This window comes from Hydractinia symbiolongicarpus, chromosome 6 (assembly GCF_029227915.1).
Source record: "Hydractinia symbiolongicarpus strain clone_291-10 chromosome 6, HSymV2.1, whole genome shotgun sequence".
Lineage (NCBI taxonomy): Eukaryota > Metazoa > Cnidaria > Hydrozoa > Anthoathecata > Hydractiniidae > Hydractinia > Hydractinia symbiolongicarpus.
The window spans coordinates 25,779,710-25,794,786 of NC_079880.1; the positions used below are offsets into that span (position 1 = coordinate 25,779,710).

At 31.5% G+C, this 15,077-nt stretch overlaps 2 protein-coding genes across 2 annotated transcripts; one reads left to right on the plus strand and one right to left on the minus strand.

Moving 5' to 3' along the window:
- The first annotated feature begins 6,733 nt into the window (after nt 1-6,733).
- Nucleotides 6,734-8,789, plus strand: LOC130647386 (uncharacterized protein DDB_G0285291-like). The gene is made up of 2 exons (XM_057453229.1): nt 6,734-6,997; nt 7,081-8,789. The coding sequence occupies exons 1-2, from the start codon at nt 6,850-6,852 to the stop codon at nt 7,494-7,496; spliced, it is 564 nt and encodes a 187-aa protein (XP_057309212.1). The 5' UTR covers nt 6,734-6,849; the 3' UTR covers nt 7,497-8,789.
- A 2,378-nt stretch (nt 8,790-11,167) lies between these two features.
- LOC130647875 (trichohyalin-like) lies at nt 11,168-12,952 on the minus strand. The gene is made up of 2 exons (XM_057453883.1): nt 11,878-12,952; nt 11,168-11,771 (listed from the first exon to the last, which is right to left on the minus strand). The coding sequence occupies exons 1-2, from the start codon at nt 12,119-12,121 to the stop codon at nt 11,320-11,322; spliced, it is 696 nt and encodes a 231-aa protein (XP_057309866.1). The 5' UTR covers nt 12,122-12,952; the 3' UTR covers nt 11,168-11,319.
- Between the last annotated feature and the right edge of the window lie 2,125 nt (nt 12,953-15,077).

A 15,077-nucleotide genomic window follows, 5' to 3' on the forward strand; every position in this document is an offset into this window, starting at 1 on the left:
TTATGTGATTCTAAAGGGTTTAAATTTAATTTTATTACATTATTTGCATTTTTATGGTAATAAGAACTAATTTTAATAAAGGACATGTCATAATGACTTTATTATCTCGAACAGCAGAAGTATTTCTGCTTTACTATAGTAGAAAATATCTAGCTAGTTTTCTCGTGATTTCCACAAAATGCCATCCCATCATTCATTTCATATTTCTAAACTCGCCTAAAAATATGTGTTCGACAGTTAATAAATCAAACATGTCATCATACCACAACAAGACTTCTAATCAAGATATCTTACTATCTTATGATTCCACCTTAGTTAACATGGCGCTTATGGCTTCTAATATATTGTTTTGTTTTTATTTCTTTTTACTGCAACGTCATTGCAATGAGAAACTTGAAATTAAATAATCATACTGATGTAATTACCCTAAACAGAAGCAATATTGTGTCTTAATATAATGGCATTGACATTTTTAATTTTTTATTAACATTTGAAATAGAGGTAAATAACAAGATATGAGAGACATGCCTTTGACTTAATATATACCTACGGCTTCTTTCAGTTAAAACAGGAAAAAGCATTTTTGACTTAGGCAATTTGGCATTCATAAAGAGTTAGGAATTGATACACAACAGACGAATTCTTGCAACAATGCTACTAAATGTACTCGGCAAATAAATTTAATTGGAAATATATTTAATTGATTTTAAGAACTTCAGAGAATGGTTGACATAAATTATAAGCAAATAAGTTAATTATTTAAAATTTTCGATTTCTATTAATGGCTTATTAACCGTTTAGCCGGTCTATACGGGAAAATATAGACCGAGGTCATGACGTCATAGACCGAACGCAGTGTCTAGATGTCTTTGTAAGCCACGGTGTAGTGATGTAAGGGAGTCAGGTTCATATTCTTTTACGTTAAGAACTTACAGAGATAGATTGACATATAATATTACAAGCAAATAAGTTAATTATTTAAGGTTTTCGATTTTTATAAAACTTAAGAACCGAGTGCAATGCATGTAGTGTTAAAATTAGATTAATCTAATTGTTTTGTTGGTATTGTAGTTGCAGTTTCTCTATTTGACGTTGTTGTAAAAGAAGAAACTGCAGTTCAAGTAATTTTTTCTTCTCTGTCTTTCTTTAATTGCTTTTGTTTTTGCAGAAGTTGTAACATTATTTGCTGTAGGTCCACTAGGTATTTTTGTTTTTGTTCTTCTTCCTGCAGCTTCTGTTGTTGTTTTCTTTTTCCTTCTTGGCGCAGTAATTGCTCCTGTTATTGCTTTAGTATTTGTTCCTGTAGTAGCTGTAATTGCTGTTGATCCTTTCCCCGTTTCTCTGTAGCGCCTATATTTCTCGACTCTTGCAACCAGTTTATGTTACCATCACTCTTTATTTGGTCTTGCTTGTCCTCTAGGTTGTGCTTCTTTTCATTTCGTTTTCTCAGCAACTCTATGATATCATGGTAAAGTTTTACAATGCTTACTTTTTTAGCATCTGAAAAATAAAAATACCATTGATGATTAACCTAGCTAAAGGATAGAACAAATCAAACTCACCAAACTATATTAAATGAAAAGACTCTAGTGGATAATTGACCTTACCCGTGTTCGAAGGTGTTGTAACTTTAACTTCTTCTTCGCTAGAACATCCTGACCATCTTCGATATTTACAATCCTTTGAACTTACTTTAACAGTGATCAATAAAAATGACAAAAATATAATTTGCGATGATAGAAACATCTCTTTTTTAAAAAACACAACCTTACAAGTGAGGTTTATCCAACGACTGATTTGTACTTTCAAATTGGTTTCGGCTTTTATCCGAATTTCGGTAGCAACATTTTCAAGAGCCATTTATTTTACATAGCAACTTTTGTTTCTGCAGCGTGCATTTTATTTTTACTTTTAATGTGATTAGATCCTCCCCCCTCACGTAGGCAGAATTTCAATTGAGCGCATCGGAATAATATCATACTTCTTAAAACAGGAAGTCACAAAGATTGACAATTCACCTTTAGCGACACATGACGATAATTATTGAAACTTACGATAATTACGACATGTGTCACTAGTGCCCGTAATTGCTGGAGGTTTATACCGTAATATTCTTTAACTTCTTTTTTTTCAATTGAAATGAAAAACAAAATTACTTCTCAATATCGACATAAAATGTGCGACATCACAGTTTAGTGTATACTATTTTTATATTTTTTTTAAATTTAGAACATGTCTTTTAATGTTTATTTTGAAAAATCATCAGCTGTTTGCTCTGGACACATAATTGCTTAAAGAAAACACATATAAAAAAGCTTCTTTTAGAAATTCAGTGTCAGAAATTTACTGACGTCATTTCCCTATTCGATGCTGTTTTTCTTCTTATTTTTCAACCCCAAATAAACTTTGCACGACACAATTATATTGTTTGAATTGGACATGCTTGTGAGGAAAGTCGTGCCTAAAAACGGCGTCAAAATGTAATATTTTTTCTTTACTTTATAAGATTAGGTTCCAAATTCCAAGAAAGTAAATATACAATAATATAAATAGATTTTCATAAATATTTCATAAACATAAAAATAGTTAAAGCCTCAAAAAAGATAAAAATGGCTGAAAAAAAATGCTATCAAAAAATTTATTTTTGATTAATAAAATAGGGAAGTCAGCCTACTTCTTTTTTTACTATCAATAATTATTTAATAATTGGTATCACCATGAGAAATGATTTGAGCAATAAAAATGTGAAGTATAGAAGGATTAGAAACAGGAACCTTATATGTTTCGTCAGCACTTATTCCATTGCGCGTTTTTATATACTTATAACAAAGTTTGGAAAAGTTTCAATTCTAAAAGAAACGTGTAAAAGCCTATTTTATCGAACACTGGATGTTTGTCGTGTGAACAATTTTTCCCGTCCTTTATCTAACAAAATCATATTGTTGTTTCTGTAAAATCCTTTAAATTATCTTGGAACTGAATTTCGCATGTTAAAATGCTTTTTTCGTTGCCAATGTGTAAGTACTAGCTGGTTGTAAACACGAGATTGCTGTTATGATTTCTACTGCCATAATACAGAAAACACACCAGTTTTTTCCCCTTTTTCCTTTCCTTTGTCTGTTTATTTATTTTTATTTTCCTTGTCAATAATTTATGTGTTTTTAAGTTATGCTGTGTAACTAACTTCGTTGTTTCACGTACCTTTTTGTCTTTTTTGAGACAGTTTATTACAATTACCACGACAATATTTAATTATTAAGAAAGAAATTTCAAGTAGAGAAGTTACTAGGTGCAACCGAAACAGCTAGCTGTGATTATAACTCGTGACTATTTTTATCCTTATAGTTCTTACTAAAACTTTCCTTCTTTACCATGGTTATCTACTGCATCGGAATGGGAAAAATGAATTGTCTTAGACCAACATCCTATATCCTTTGATTTCTTCGGTTTCTCGCTGACACGCCACGCTTAGACGTGTAGGCGAAGAAGGCACCTTTGTCACGAGGCTTGACTGAATGACTGTAATGAAAATGCATATTCCATTGTGCAATAAATAAACTAATTTTTATTTTGCTTTTATAAATCTGAATTAAAAAATAATATGTATTTTATGTCAACCTCATAACGTTATGAAGGACACCACCGTCCTATATTAGTGTGGTATATATAAGAATGTGAAGTAAAATTAATATTACAAGGTATTTACACGTTCCATTTCAAGTTGGTCATTTGAGTGACTTAAATATATGCTATTTTAATGCGTTTAGAGCCACTTCTGCGAAGCCAATCAGTAACGCGCATTTTTTTTCAATTTACTTAGTAACTTAGTAAGATTCAAATTTATCGCATGCGCTGAAGGCACTGTGTTTGTAGGTGTATAAAATTTGCTATCAAAGCTAGCATTTCATCCGGAAGAAATTATAAGACGAATTTGTCACGGAGATCGTAGTTTTTAGGGGATTTTAGTCACGTTTGTCTTTCTTCTAAACAGAATTTTAGACCCATCACAGCTTCCGGACGCTCTCATTCTCTTCAACGGATTACGATCTTAATTCAATAAATCGAGGATGATTGTAAAAACATTCCGACACATTCCTCACGTGGTAATGATAAAGTTTTTTTAAGTAAGTGATAAAAAGTAAATTGAATTAAAAGATTTTGTCGATTACATTGTTAAAATTCATTTTCATTATATTCTTATAGACAATATACATTATTATTTTTAGGTAGGTTATTTTCGTACAGATATAAAACCAAAAGCAATTTTAGTGTAAGCATTATTGAACTGCAGTTGCGTTCATTGATCAGTGTGTTTTTAAAGAAAATCCTTTAGTCCAGTCATATAAGTACAAACTTTAATTAGAAAGGCACCCGTTGCTATTTTCTTCTGTCATTATATCCTTAGTTCACTTTTGCAGCATGGTTGTAAGCCGAACCGTTAAGGTATTTCAACTTTAGCTTGTTAAAGTGTCATGGCTTGTTTGATGCAAGTTATTTGGTGACGATACTAGACTAGACGGTGTAAGGTGCTCTAATTTTTGACTACAATGTGCATGAAAATCATCCCATATCGAATCGCGGTCACAAAAGGGAGGCAAATACGAGGAAACAGTTTCAAAAAAATATTAAAAATTAATTTAAAGTTGTCCGAAATTTGACAAAGCATGATATTTCAGCAATAACATGCTAAAAACATGACAGCATTCCAAATAGGAGAAAACATACTCATTTGCATGCCTCTGCTGTTATTATAGCAGATTAAGATTTTAAGTTTTAAATCTATAAAAGTGTTGAAGATTTAATGGTACTTCTTCTATGATATTAATCATTGTTCTATCCCGAACTGTTTTCCAACTTATATCAATTAGACCATTTCTTACACTTAATTCCAAGTTATGAACAACATTTCAGAAAGTTTATAAAGGCCACCGTAAGTATTGAAGATGATTAGCCGTTTTGTCATAAAAGAGCTACTCTTAAATTAACCTTTTCAGATCATAAAAGAACATATATAACATATATTGTAGATAATTTGTGACCCTGTTTTTTATAAAAAAAGGCAACATTCCGAATTTTGCCTTTTTTTATCCAAACATAACAGCTTTGTTGTCTAGGTATCTGGAAAGAATGCTTTCTCGCAAACATACCTTACGTTGGCGTGGCGCATCAGCACAATGTTAATCAATTTTTAAAAAAACTATCGATCAAAGAAACGATTTTGCTTGCCATAACAACGCACATAATAGTTTAAACTATAAATTTTAATTAAGGGTCAGAGAAAATTCAAAACAGAAGAGACAAACTTTTCTTAAAAGATTTAGACGAAAGACAACGTCGCACCGCGCGATAGCAAACTGTTTTTAAAATTGGTCAAAATATAAGTATATTTAGTGCTCCATAGGAGTTTTCATTAATTTCTTTTTCAAACAAGAACATAAATTATTCGATTTATTGGATTGGTGTAATTTCTTTTAATATGGCGAATAATAGTTTTTAACATGAGTGAAACTCACTTCATATTGGTATTGTTATCAGTTACGGTCCTGCGAAGGTGGTCCTTTTTCATTTAAAGCTACCATTTAAACTGGAGATGCTGTGAAACTACTGCAACCGCTCAACTAGAAAACCACCTAACATATTAATCTAATTCTCAAGCTAAACTCTAAGCAAAAAAATCGATACACACGGTTAAACGAATGACCATTGCATTTGCAGCGAACGCTCTGCTGCAATGGTTTCAGTCAAAAAATATTAAAACATTATAAGATAATTTCTAAGGTATCAGTGACCATTTCACTGGCTATCTCAGTCTAGTGGGGAAGAACAAGTTCGTTTACTTAACCTTTGTGTACATAAAAACTGTTATATATATGTAAAAATGTGATCACGAAAAAAGCTCAGGAGTATATAAGTTTCCTGTTTTAAATCCTTTTACACGTATTTACTATTTATATTATTGATTTTATATGGTGATATTTAGCAAAATTATAATAGATAATACAATCCAAATTCATAAAAGAGGTGGGCAAGTTTCATTATTTTACGCGACATTATTTTTCATATCATTTTTAGTTTATTTTGTAGCCTGTCTATGATTTCTTGACACTTAAAAAAGAAACAAGGATAATTTTTAGTTTAAAAGATATAAAAGGGTAAAATACTAAAATGCACCTGAAGAATGTCATCATGTTGCTCCAAAATTAAGCTTTTATTCAGAACTCAACAAGCACGGGGATAATCTATTTTAGGAACTACTTTTGAACAATTTATTTTTCTTGTTGTTGTTGTTGTTGTCATATAAGAAGTTAATAAAAAACCTCATTAAAAGTTTAGAAGTTTTAGGAACTATTTCGGGTACAAAGCTTGTTTCAGTTAAATTTTCCATTCCAACTAAATTTTTGTCTAGGGCAAATCTCGATGAAATTTATATTTTTACCTTTTCTTTACATGCTTGCAAATTGATAATGTAACGCAGATTTAGTGGGAGTGGAAGAAAAGTCGTCAAAGATGTTAAACTTGTAGACAGTATACTGTATAAAGGAATAGTGAAATTACAAACAGAATACCCTGATGATGCAAAAGTTGCACGACAAGTTTAGTTTGAATATCACTAAGATCAAATAAAAAGTAAATTGATTTAAATTGTAAAGTCATGCAATTTCTTAATAAAAGATTTTGTCGATTACATTGTTAAAATTTTTTTTTATTATATTCTTATAGACAATAGTACCTTATTATTATTTTTAGGTTAATTATTTCGGTATAGATATAAAACCAAAAGCAATTTCTGTGTCAGCATCAGTTAGTACATGGACTGCAGTTGTTTTTATAACGTATTGATATTTTAAAATGTTTCGATCAATGCAAGTAAGATTTGCGTTGATTTTACTTACCACATTCGAAGTTAGTTCAAAGGAATGCAAATTTCGAAAATGGTTGGGATGTTCTAGTAAACAACGAAACCTGTCACATAAAAGTACCACACTGTCTTATACATGTAAGATTATAAATGTTTTATTTACTTCTTTTTTTTTCAGATATTTTATTCGTTAACATTAATGTTAATTTTATTAATTATAGATGCGAAAAAAATAAGTATGGAAGCACGCGGCGACATAAAAAAAATACTGAAACTCCCAAATGCAAAAGAAAAGATTCAAACCGATAAAAAGAGCCAAGTATATGAAATACGAACGTTGCCTTTAAATGGTGGTCAAATAAATCGTTTGCAATTGTCACATCGTTTTGAAAATGTAAACATTCTGGAAATTCAACAATCACAACGAACTAAACGTGATAAGCGACAACAACATTTAAAACAAAAACAGATACTACAGAAGTCGCATCAACAATACTTGGTAGATCTGCAACAGCTGCAGTTGAAACTGCTGCTAGAACAAAAGCAACTAAAAAAAGAAAGAGAAGAAAAGCTAGTTCAACTGCAGTTACTACTGCTGCAAAAACGTCAACTGCAAAACGAACAGACGCAACACTAGCAAAGCTTGGTTGTAGCGACTTTTGCGTGACAAATGTCAACCGCATGTTGTTGTTATATTTTTAATATGTTTTCTTTTCAAAAAGTCAACTTAATATTCACTAAATTGGATCAGAATTAAACATGTAACAACGCACGTTTCTTTTGTCTATAACTAATTAATACAGAACATTAATGCTATTATAGCATCACGGAATCCATGCTGGTAATGTATTATGAAGTGTCGTTTATTTAGTTTTAAAGTTTTCAATAAAGATAAAAGCGTTTAAATAATTAATTCAATTTTCAAATTTAATTTTACTTAGTAAAATAACTTTCTACGTTAGAAATGCATTGAGCTGAATTAGTGCTATTTTTAGTTTCCTTTTTAAGCCTTCTTTAGCGCCTACGAATATTTAAAAACAAAGTTTTACCCTAAATATTTCTGCCAACGCGTTCCTGTTGCTTAAACTTCCTGTTAATCTTTTATTATAGCATATGGCTTTTTTTTCTGCCGCAGTATTTTAACTCAAAATTGTATTTAAAGTGTTTTATACGACAAATATCTATTACATGCTACTATAAAAAATAAAATGTAATCTGTTACACAGATCGTTTCAAGTTATGATAAGTTTTATTTATTTTGTGTGCCAATTAATTCAGTTTGAGTTGTTATGTTGTTGTTGTATTTGTGTGTTGTTTCTACGATTGTTTATCACTGTATGAGTCCTGTTTAATGCTCAGTGTGTTTTTAAAGAAAGAAAACTGTTCTGTTTTTGTACTAATTTTACATCTCATACTGGCCTTCTGAATTATTATCTACGCTTCGCTTTTTCATCTGATGCACGATTAAAAGACAAAATAAGAGGACACCAATTTGTTTCTGATGCTACAAAAGGGTATTCGATGATTTTATGGGGTTTTTTTGTGGTATAAAACAAGTATTTTTTTGTGATGCTGTAATTCTACCATTTCCTCTCATACATAGGGTATTGATTTGGAAATGTTAAACCATTGCCAGTATTTATCCCTAACAGTTCAAGTTCCCTTTATTCCACTAGATTTTGACCATTTACAAGAACATAAAATGGTCTTTCTCTAGGTTTTCCAAATCCAATGAGTTTGCACAATTTAAGTGCTCCAAGGTCGATAATGAGGATCCACTAGACAGACTGACAAGGAACTGGATTTTTCGTAATCATATGCATCGATTATATCTAGAGTTAGTACTGAAGGATATAATTAAAATTAAAACCCTCCTTCCTGCGTAAATTATTGGTTATGAAGCAAAACCCTATCTTTATTTTAAGAACATTAATCGGCTTCTTAAAATGAGATCTAAAATGACTTTTAAAATTATGATACCATTAAAAGTAGTCTTAGTACTGGCTATATATTGCAAATTTCACGTTTTACAATATAATTTATAAATAATATTATTGGAGTTACAATTGAGCTGACCTTTTCATCAATAAAGTTTTCTAGTACAATTGCTATCCATAAAAAAATCTACAAATGTGACAATTTGACCTACCGCAGGGCTCACAAAATGGCTTAGAATAATCTTTTTGTACGGAAAAACTGGACTCTTTATACTCTTCGTAAAGATTCCCTTACCTCTTCCTCATTACTCGCCGTGTTTCCACACAAAATACCTTCACGGTTTAGGAAATTCGCTCTGCTGCTCTCTAAGATCCTGTCGCCATGTCTGATGGAGTAAAACTTCCTCTACAAATTACGGTACCTAATTTTTCCGCAATGCGGGTCAAATCTCTAATTGTTCATAACCATCGTCTTAAGATAGGCTTTATTATTACAGCTTGATGTTTTGTTACCTCATCTTCACCTATTAGTCCCATAGGTCCAGGTATTGACCATTAATCGAAACTATCCCTACAAATCTCTATGTGTTCCTTCTAAGCAGGAAAATATTATAACTTTCGTTAGGATTATCCTTAGAATTTTTTAGTTACACAACAACTTCATTAATTAAGATGAATCATTCTGTAACTTTTGGACACGTAAGTAATCCGATCTCTCCATATTTTACACTGAAATCGGAAAAATAATAGGAATTGTGTTAAATAACTTTTATTTGGATGTCAGAAACTCTTAACCCTAACCAGTTGGTAATTTAGAGAAATTTGAAGCTTCTTATAACGTCACTGAAAAAGTACAGACACAAGAAACGCTTTATTGCAGCCATTTTGTTCCTTTTATGACGTACTATAAGTGTGCCAAGTTTGATTCAATTTGCACAAGCCTATCTAAAATCATTAAGTGCGCGACCAAGCTGGATGCGTTGTTGGGAGTATCGTAAAGAGGTGGTTCCGAAATTAAATGGACGTAATGATGTGTCATAATTCTTGACAGAAGGAGATACTGTTATTTTTTTTTTTTACCAACATTTAAAGATATGCAGCTACCTACGCGCCTCAACTCTTTATTGTACATTGGACACGTTTTAAAGTATTATCTCTGTTTTTTTAAACGTGACTCTATAGAGTTTATCTAAATTTTATTTCATTACATTATTTCCATCCTCATGGGAATAAAGCCATAAATGAGTATCAATAATCAATAAAACACTTTGTTGTTATGTCATAATGACTTTATTATCTCGAACAGCAGAAGTCTTTCTGCTTTACTATAATAAAAAACATCCAGCTAGTTTGACATCAGAACGTTCATTCATTTCATATTTCTAAGCTTGCTTGGGTAGTAATGAAGTTCTAAATTCGCATAAATGCCCAATGTAATTCAACCTTAAAAAAGAAAGCCGGATGGCTAGGGAATTGTGAATAAAATTATATTTAAAAATTTCTACAAGGAATTTGGAAATCAAACCAGACTTGTAACCAAGGGAGTTTAAATGGCATGGTAGAAGATATGACTGCCTTCTAATTTAAAAGTTGTATTAATTCTGCAAGTAATTATATATTCTCTACATAGGGTGCCGTTTCATCAGAGTATTAGAAACGTAAAAAAGCCCTAGAGAAAAAGGTTTACCAAGATCGTAAACGAACATTTCGTTTTCTTTTTTTTAAGAAAAATATCGACTAGTACGAGAAAAATGTAAAAAAATGTTGCTTTTAGAATATTATGCACCCATCTATGACGCCTAACCTTTAAAGTTAACCAGCTGTGTATGTTACAATAAAAGCAATCCGAAATGATTTAGAAAACGTACCAGGCTGGACGACATCCCGGCGAAAAACTGTTCGACAGTTAATCAATCAATTATATTTCATCATACGATAATAAGACTTCTAATCAATTACTCTTATTATGGTATGATTCCACCTTATTTAACATTGCGTTTATTGCTTCTAAAATATTTGCTTTTATTTTTTTTTACTGCAACGTCATTACAGTGCGAGACTTAATTAAGCTTCAGAAAAAACTTGAAATTAATCATAATCATAATCCTGAAATAATTACCCTAAACAGCAGCAATATTGTGTCTTAATATAATGGCATTGACATTTTTAATTTTTTATTAACATTTGAAATAGAGGTAAATAACAAGATATGAGAGACATGCCTTTGACTTAATATATACCTACGGCTTCTTTCAGTTAAAACAGGAAAAAGCATTTTTGACTTAGGCAATTTGGCATTCATAAAGAGATAGGAATTGATATACAACAGACGAATTTTTGCAACAATGCTACTAAATATACTCGGCAAAAAAAATTTAATTGGAAATAAATTTAATTGATTTTTAGAACTTCAGAGAATGGTTGACATAAATTATAAGCAAATAAGTTAATTATTTAAAATTTTCGATTTCTATAAAACTTAAGAACAAAGTGCAATGCATGTCGTGTTTCAATTAGGTTAATCTAATTGTTTTGTTGGTATTGTAGTTGCAGTTTCTCTATTTGACGTTGTTGTAAAAGAAGGAACTGTAGTTCAAGTAATTTTTTCTCTCTGTCTTTCTTTAATTGCTTTTGTTTTTGCAGAAGTTGTAACATCATTTGTTGCAGTTCCACTAGGTATTTTTGTTTTTGTTCTTCTTCCTGCAGCTTTTGCTGTTGTTTTCTTTTTCTTTGTTGGCGCAGTAATTGCTCCTGTTGTTGCTTTAGTATTTGTTTCTGCAGTTGTTGTAATTTCTGTTGATCTGCTACCCGTTTCTCTGTAGCGCCTATATATCTGAACTCTTTCAACCTGTTTATTTTACCATCATTTTTTATTTGTTCTTGTTTCTCTTCTTCGTTGTGCTTCTTTTCATTTCGTTTTCTCAGAAACTCTATGATACCCTGGTAGAGTTTTACAATGCTAACTTTTCTGGCATCTAAAGAAATAAAATAAATTGATGATTCACCTAACTAAAGGAAGGTAGAAGTCAAACTCACCAAACTATATTAAAGTAAAATACTCCAGATTATCATTTTTCTTACCCGTGTCGGAAGGTGTTGTAACTTTAACTTGTTCTTCGCTAGAACATCCTGACCATCTTCGATATTTACAATCCTTTGAACTTACTTTAACGGTGATCAATAAAAATGTCAAAAATATAATTTGCGTTGATAGAAACATCTCTCTTTTGGTAAAAAAAGCTAATAAGGCAGGCTCATCTAACGACTCTTTCGAGTTGGTTTCGGCTTTTATGCTCATTTCGGTAGCAACATATTCAAGAGCCATTTATTTTACATAATAACTTTTGTTTCTGCAGCGTACATTTTATTTTTACTTCTAATGCGATTAGATCCTCCCCTCACGTAGGCAGAATTTCAATTGAGAGAAACGGAAAAATATCGTACTTCTAAAAACAGGAAATCACAAAGTTTGACTATTCATCATAAGCGAAATGTGACGTAACCATCGAAATTTACCATAATTATGTTATGTGTCGTTAAAGTCTTTTTTGAACAAAACAAAATTACCTTTTAATATCAACAGGAATTGTGCGTCATCACAGCTAGGTGTATGCTATTTTTATATCCGATTTTATATTTAGAACATGTCTTTTGCTGTTTCTTTTTAAAAAAATTATCAGCTGTTTGCTCTGCACACATAATTGTTTGAAGGAAATTCAGTTTCAGAAATTCACTAATGTCATTTCATTACTCGATGCTCCTTTAGTTCTTTTCCTTATTTTTTAACCCCAAATAAACTTTGCGCGACAAAATTGTATTGTTTGAGTTAGACTTGCTTGTTAAGAAACTCGTGGCGGAAAACTGCGTCAAAAACTAATATTTTTTATTTACTTTGTAAAAGTAGGTTTAATGTTCAAGAGAGTAAATATAAAAATAACATAAATAGATTTTCATAAATATTTCATAAACACGGAAGATAAAAATAGCTGAAGCATCAAAGGAAGATGAAAATGGCTAGAAAAAATGCAACAGGAAATTTATTTTTGATTAACAAAATGAGGAAGTCAGCCCACTTCTTTTTTTACTATCAATAATTATTTTATAATTGGTGTCACCATGAGAATTTGAACTATGAAAATGTGAAATATAGAAGGATTAGAAACAGGAAACTTTTGTGTTTCGTCAGCATATATCCAATTGAATGTTTTTAGGTACTTTTAACAAAGTTTAGAAAAAATTCAAATCTAAAAGAAACGTGTAAAAGCATATTTTATTGAACACTGGATGTTCGTCGTGTGAAGAATTTATTACCGTGCTTTATTTAATAAAATCATGTTGTTGTTTTGTAAAATTCTTTGAAATATCTTGGAACTAAATTTTAAATCTTAAAATGCTCTCATCGGCGGCAATGTGTAAGTACTAAAAACACGAGATTGCTGATTTGATTTCTTTTGCCATAATACAGAAAACACACCAGTTTTTAATCCCCTCTTTCCCTTGTTTTTGTCTATTTATTTATTTTTATTTTTGTTATCAATTTTTGCGTCCTTTGTGAGACAGTTTGATACAATTACGACGACACAGTTTTTATTTACTCAAGAAAGAAGTGTTAAGTAGCGCAGTTACTAGGTGCAACCGAAACAACCAGCTGTGATTTTAACTCGTGACTAATTTTGTCCTTAGAGTTCTCTTTAAAACTTTCCTTCTTTACCATGGTTATCTACTGATGCATCGGAATGGAAAAAATGAATTGTCTTAGACCAACATCCTATATCCTTTGATTTCTTCGGTTTCTCGCTGACACGCCACGCTTAGACGTGTAGGCGAAGAAGGCACTTTTGTCACGAGGCTTGTTAAATAACAAATTCTGCATAGCTGGATTAGGAACTTTCTTTATAAGTCTTTATTCATATTCAGAACTCAGTTAATCGTACATGACTGCATCAATAAGCTAAAAAAACACACACACGTGATAAGTGTTGCACAGTGACGATGCAGAAAAAAGCAATCACACGACAATTAGCTTTCAAACCTTTTTTTTTTCATTTGTGTCGCTTGTCGCTAGTCGTAGGTACACCATCTTGGCTTTACAGACACGTGGGAAGCATTTTAATAACGATTTGTCGTAGGCCCGTGCTAAATCTACAGAATTTCGCACGTCGCACAACGTCGATAAAAATGTATCCCATTTGTAATTTTCGGCTTAACGATTTCGTACGTTGTTTAGCTTAAACCGGTTATTACCGACAGACAGGCAACGGCTATTATTGTAAAGACTAGCCGGTAGCCCGTGGATCAATCACGGGTTCGCCCGTTCGTTCCATATCGCGTTTCATGCGCTATTGCTACTGTGATACCATTTTGCATGGGTACAGAATATAGAGAATAGAAGAATATAAAACGTAAAAGCGAAAAATGTAAATACTGTGTTGGGACACGCCGTGGTATTTTTAGAAAACAGTGTGTGTTTTTTTATGACAACCTCGTAACTAGATGAAGGACAAGGGTTTAGTAGCTACATTGGTATACATGAAAAACTATGAAACAAAATGAAAATTACTTTTCCTGTGGTTTTCATTGAAGTGTTATTGTAAGAAAAAAAATATTTAACTGCAATAAATCTATAACTCAGACGCACGTTATCTGGGAAAAAGTTTTACCGGTTCAATTTCAATCGTGTCATTCAAGTGACCGCATAGCGAAAAAAATATATGGCCTACCATAAATTTTCGTCGAAAAATGAATGATAAAAAACGTCGAAGGTCTATTTTAAGTACGGTTAGAACCTACGTTTGCGAAGCCGGTTAGGAACGCACAATCTCCTGTTTCTATTTCTTTAGTAACTGGATGACATAGTCAGATTTGTCTCATGTTTTTTAAAAACAGTGTTTGTATATACTATAGAATTTGCTACCAAAGCTAGCATTTCATCCGGAATAAATTATAAGACAAATTTATCATGGATATCATAAGTTTTAGGGGAGCTTAGCCTTGTTTATCTTTCTTCTAAACATCATTTAAGACCCATTACAGCTTCTGGACGTTTTCAATCTCTTTAATGGATTACGATTTTCATTTAATAAATCGAGGATAATTGTAAAAAAACTTGTACACATTTTCACTCAAAACGTGGACCATATTGTTAACGATAAGGTTTTTTTTTATTGAAAACAAGAGGTTCTAATAATTATAAGTTGAAATACACCCTCGAAATAAACTATTCCTACATTTGCTTTAAAAACATCTTCTTCCCACTTGCGCCTTATGAAGAAACGCAGGTG